Below are 6,000 nucleotides of genomic sequence, written 5' to 3'. Positions count from 1 at the left end.
CAGAAATTGTGGTACATCTACACAATGGAGTACTACTCAGCTATTAAAAACAATAAATTTAAGAAATTATGTTCTATGAAGAGGCATGCTAAAATATTAACAAGAAGTCTGTCTGCAGGTGATACTGTGGGTGGGGGTGCCAGTGCATGAATATAGGGGAGGGGGGTGAAAGCCATGTGGATAAAGAATAATATTTCTTCCCTGGCAATAGACAAAGGGTGTTCATCTTCTCCCTCATTCCATTCCATGCTTCTATAGTCACAGGTTTTCTACTGAAAAATTTCAATGCAATAACAACAGCAAGAACAACAAATTGGCAGTTTGAAAAAAGACACATGGGTAAGGACATACAGTGGTACCAACAATAGGGAACCAATAATCTCTGCGTTGTTTGACAGTCTGATCGCAGATGGGTTATGCATTTTCTAGTCCCTCATATGTAACTAACTTTTCACGTACTTCATTGTCTCTAGGATTTAAGGGCAAAATGTCTAAAACTAGGCAGGAATCTCTCCTTGGAGGCTCCCATAAGTGGGCATCTATGACATGAACAGCAGCCGCCTGACATCTTCAGATGACTACACCCCCTCCTTTGAAAGGGCCAGTTCTTTTAAAAGTGCCCTCCGGGGTTCCTCCCCCTCCTGATTTGGCTTTGATCCTGGAGTGGATGGACTACCCATTCTTTAGGATCCTCTCACTATAAAACCAGCTGGCAATGAGATGTAGCAAAGACCTGAGCGCCTGGGAGTTGGAGATGCTTCTTTTTAAGAAGTGCATGAGATCCATTGCGTGTTGCTAATGAACACGGTTGAGGTTGGGAGGATATTCACATCTTGTGGAACTGAACCAATGAAGGTTCAGTCTCAACTATCTAGGGAGGGGATGCTGCAATTTTGAATGTGCTGTAGCATGTGGACAGACAAACGGATGACCTTGTTTTTGACTTTCTTTCTCCTATAAGAAGATCTATGACAGTCTTAAAAACAAATCAGATAGTTATATCCAAGCTTCCATCTCTTTCCCATGATAGCAAAGCTGACTTTGGTACAACCATCCTTAAAACAGCATTTAACTGTGTTGTCTAAGTATTTCCTGCATTTAAAATTGTTGGAAGTTGCTCTCTACTGTGACAACTGGAATTTTATTTTTGGGGCCCTTAATAGTGATAATCATATATGTATATGCCCAGGAATATTTTTGTCCTTAATACTACCTTGGCATACGTGTGGGCATTTCAACTTGCAGGTGAACATGTAGAAGGTGCGGCTCACTTCAGGTACTCTCATGAAAGTGGAGCATGAGTGCTTTGGCCCAGGGGATTCTTTTATAGAAAGCTGTCTCTTGAAGTGACTTTGGTCTCTCTCATTCTTGTGACAGGCTTTCTTTTTAAGAGCTATAGAGTGATATAAGGATGTATTGATTTCCATTAAGGGCTGCAGTGCTTACAGACTCCTCTCCTGTGCATGTATGTGTGTGAGCAATATGTGAAATTTGATCTGGTTTTATATAGCAATATTTCAAAGTGGGGGGATCCACAGAAGGACATGTTTTATATAGGGGTCCAGGATACACATGTGTGCATGTATAATTCACTCAGTTATTAAATAATACCTTCCTTTTGTGCTCTCTCTCTCTTTCTCTCTCTCTCTCTCTCTCTCTCTCTATATATATATATATATATATATATATATGTGTGTGTGTGTGTGTGTGTGTGTGTGTGTCTGTAGTTGTTTGATGTTGAGTGTACATGTGTGTGTATATAGATGCCACAGGTCAACCTCAGGTATTATTTTTCAGGGACTGCCCATCCTTTGGGAGAGGTCTTTCATTGGTCTGGAACTCTCCAGATAGGTTAGGCAATCCAGGACTGGGATTATAAGCCTGTGCCACTATGCCAAGTTTTTTTTATATGGATGCTGGGGAACAAATTTGGGTCCTCATGTTTTCATGGCGAACACTTTGGTGACCAAGCCATCTTCCTAGATCTTGTTGGGGTTCAATAATAACTATCCCAGTGCATTAAAAAATTGTGGTTATCATCTACTAAACTTAATCCTATGGCCTGCTACTCATGCTTGTGACCTGCTGTCAAAACTTGGCACTAGGATTTTACAGTGAGCAATTCTGACTCTCAGATGGAAGGTACAAGAATAAAATTTAGGGCTGGGAAGATGGCTCAGAGGCTAAAAGCACTGACTGCTCTTCAAGAGGTCCTGAGTTCAATTACCAGCAACCATATGGTGGCTCACAGCCATCTGCAATGGGATCCAGTGCCCTCTTCCGGTATGTCTGAAGACAGCTACAGTATATATATATGTATATATATATATATGTATATATATATATATGTATATATATATATATATATATATATATATATATATAAAAGACCCAACAGAATAAAACTTACAGCTCTCCAAACTTGTCAAATTAAAATCAGTGCTAGAAGGAGTGTGTTTAGGGAAGGAGATGTACAGAAGGGAACCTGAGAACCAGTTGAGCTGAGTGTCCCCAGGAAATGAAGCCACTGTCCTTCTCTCCACAGCTTGACCACATACTGTCTCCGCCACCCATGCCGTTTCGGAAATGCAGCAACCCAGATGTGGCCTGTGGCCTCGGAAAGTCACTGAAGTACAGGAGACAGCTTAGTGAGGATGGGAAGCAGCTGCGGCGAGGGAGCCTGGGAGGAGCCCTCACCGGTGAGTCACGGGCACATGGGTCAGAGGAGTTGTGCTTCTAGGATCCTGTACAGCCTTGGAGTTCTGTGTGTAAAAGCCTGCCCACAGACTCTTTTGGAAAGTGTTTCTTAGTCCAGAAAGCAGTTTAAATTAAGAACTTGAGTAGTAAAATTTGTAGAATATAGTTTACATACAACAACCTGGTCATATTTTGTATATACACAAATGCACCTAAGAAAATTTATATTTTGGTGTAACTACCAGCATGATCAAAATATAAAAATGTCTCCAGTTTTCAGAGAGAGAAAGAGAGAGAAAGAGAGACATACAGAGACACAGATACACACAGATGCATACACAGACACACATAGACACACATATAGAGACATAGATGCCCACAGACACATACAGTCATACACACAGACATGCAGAAACACACACACCCTCAGCACACAGTCACACACACACAGTCACACACACACACAGTCACACATACAGAGACACAGATGCCCCCAGATACACACACACACACACACACACACACACACATATACACACATACACACAGACATGCAGTGACACAGACACCCACAGATGGCACATACACACTCAAACAACACAAACACACACACAAACACACACACATACTCTCCTTGTCCCAAGGTGACTGTACATTCACTTGCCCTGCAGACGAAATTAATCCTCAGTGTTTTGGGTTAACTGGGACATAGTCTATGTGTCGTATCTGCTCTGTTACTCAGCATACATTTTTAACAATATGCATGTATTATGGTAATACATAATGGTAAGTGTTCATAAGAAACTGACAAGGTGCCCAAATACAAACACTTTATACTCTCACCAACAGTAGGAGAGCAAAGTATTTGGTATGCCTCCTCACCAACCTGTGGTTTGGCCAGTCTTTGTGAATTTGGTCATTTTTGTTGTCCTAGATATTGTAGTTTTCTTTCGAGTTTCCTGTTACCTTCCTGTTACTCCAACAGGAGCCTAAGACAATCAGATTATAAAAAGAGGTGGTTTCTTTGGGCTTGCTGCTTTTGTAAGCTTGGTGGGCTTCATTGCTTTGGGACTGTGAAAATCAGCACCCCATGACTAGAAGGACTGGTCATCTTATGGTGGGGAAGTAGAGAGAAAAAGATAGAGGAGCTGGTTCCCACAAGTCACTTCAAGAGCATGGCTCCAGTGACCCCCTGAAGACCTCCTGCTGGACCCACCTCTTCAAGCTTCAGTGCTTCACAATAACACTATACTGGATCCAGGCCTTTAACACTTGGATCCTTAGAAGTCACATGTGACACAAACTATAGCACAGAGGTATTGCAGAGCATGCTCTGTGCTTATTGGATGCTTATGTATTTTCATTTGGGAGGAATCTATCAAATCTTCCCCCCTTGTAAAACTGCAGGGTTACAGACATGTAACCTAAATGTTTAAGCACAGAAGCAAATAGTGTGTGTTACTTATGAGTGAGTCCTTAAAGCTCCTGTCTGTGAGACGTTATGAGAAGAGAGGAAGTAGGAGAGTCTGGGATGGGGAAGGTGCAAAGGGAATGGTTGGCAAGCTTGACAGCAAGAAATGATTGTTTTGTAACACAGCTGGGTAACTGATTGGAAGCAATTCCATTTTTAATAATTCCATTTTTAAACTGTGGGCGAGGAGGGACCTAGAATGTTCTCATCATGAATGCTTTGTGCTGGAGGTGAGAAATTTGCCAATTACCCTGAACTAGTCATTCTGTATTATTGAAAATAATTGAAGTTTTCACTACATGCATTGAAAAGTGTATCAGGGCTGAGATGTGGCTCAGTGATAGATCCCTTGCCTAAACATTCATGGGCCCTAGGTTTGAACCCAATACCACAAGAAGAAAGAAAGCAAGAAAGATGGAGAAGGAAATGAAGAGCATATTTTAGTCTGTAGGTCTGAGTAATTATGGGTCCATTAAAAATACAAGTATCTATTAAAAGAGAAGCCCCACAAATAACTTTTATCTATATTCATATAAAATCTTATATATTTATTTATATTCAAAAGTTTGTATTTATATTTATAACTTTTATTCTAGTTTTAAAATGATAAAGCCAAATAAGTTAAAGCAAAAGACTTGGAAAAGAGACTCGCCTTTTCAACTTTTTGCTAAACTAAACTATAATGCATTACAGATTTGATTTTTTCCTATTTCATCTTAGTGATTTATTTTTTCCTCTAAACTTAAATATTTTTGAGGAACATCGTTGGTTTTAAGCCCTGAAGGAAGTTTTGTCTACATATGACAGTCTCATCTGCCATGTCATAAATGGTCTGGAAAATAATTTGAATTATTTTTTTAATTTTAAAATTGTGGGCTTTGGCTTTCTGGAAATGGAATTTCTAAGGAACAGAAACAGTGCTGCCACATGGTCAGTACAGTTGGAGAAGTTGTCCACAGAGGCATACCGCTGGAACGGAGGGAGGCACACTGCTGGAACGGACAGAGGCACATTGCTGGAACGGAGGGAGGGCGGTCCACAGAGGCACACTGCTGGAACGGAGGGAGGCACACTGCTGGAATGGAGGGAGGCACACTGCTGGAACGGACAGAGGCACACTGCTGGAACGGACAGAGGCACACTGCTGGAACGGACAGAGGCACACTGCTGGAACGGAGGGAGGGCGGTCCACAGAGGCACATTGCTGGAACGGAGGGAGGGTGATCCAGGCCCAGGCAAGGATAACCTTAAAAAAAAAAGTCTGCAGAGCTAAGACTGTGGCTCAGTAAAGTGCCTGCTATGTAAGTGTGAAATGCTATGTGTGAATTCTACCCATGTAAAAGCTGAGTGTGAAAGCATTCATCTGTGTCCCCAGTACCGACGGAGGACAGTCCTGGGGACACTCTGTGCAATTTGTCTAGCAGAATTGGAGAACTTCCTGTTCGGTGAGAATCCTCATCTCATAGTTAAGGTGCAGAGCAAAATGGAAGATACTCCTGTCAACTTCTGACCCTTTACATATATACACATATACACCACACACATGTATATGTATGTGTATACTAACATATACCCTTAAACACATCCACAGGACAATTGTATATCACACATACACACACACACACACACTCACTCACACATGAACACAGACCTACCCCCTGCATTCATGGTGGTACATACATATCATCCAAGCTCTTAGAGGTAGACGCAAGAGGAAGGTTTTGAGTTCAAGACCAGCCTAGGCTATATATTGAGACCCTGTCTCAAAAAATAGAAAAGTTGCCCTTCCCTCGGTGAATAGCCAGTGTCTGTACTTAGGGTTCTGCTGGCAC

General features: G+C 41.6%; 1 protein-coding gene across 9 annotated transcripts in view; it reads left to right on the top strand.

The window, feature by feature from the left end:
- Mast4 (microtubule associated serine/threonine kinase family member 4) overlaps positions 1-6,000 on the top strand; it is a 604,035-nt gene that overhangs the window by 166,499 nt on the left and 431,536 nt on the right. For all 9 annotated transcript variants that reach the window (XM_031360602.1, XM_031360600.1, XM_031360598.1 and 6 more), the window contains exon 2: positions 2,546-2,699. In XM_031360602.1, coding sequence (XP_031216462.1) covers positions 2,546-2,699 — 154 coding nt within the window. The remainder of the gene's footprint in view (positions 1-2,545; positions 2,700-6,000) is intronic.

This window comes from Mastomys coucha, unplaced genomic scaffold (genome assembly GCF_008632895.1).
Source record: "Mastomys coucha isolate ucsf_1 unplaced genomic scaffold, UCSF_Mcou_1 pScaffold8, whole genome shotgun sequence".
Lineage (NCBI taxonomy): Eukaryota > Metazoa > Chordata > Mammalia > Rodentia > Muridae > Mastomys > Mastomys coucha.
The sequence above is the reverse complement of the archived record's forward strand: the minus strand, read 5'-3'. Positions and strand labels throughout refer to the sequence as shown.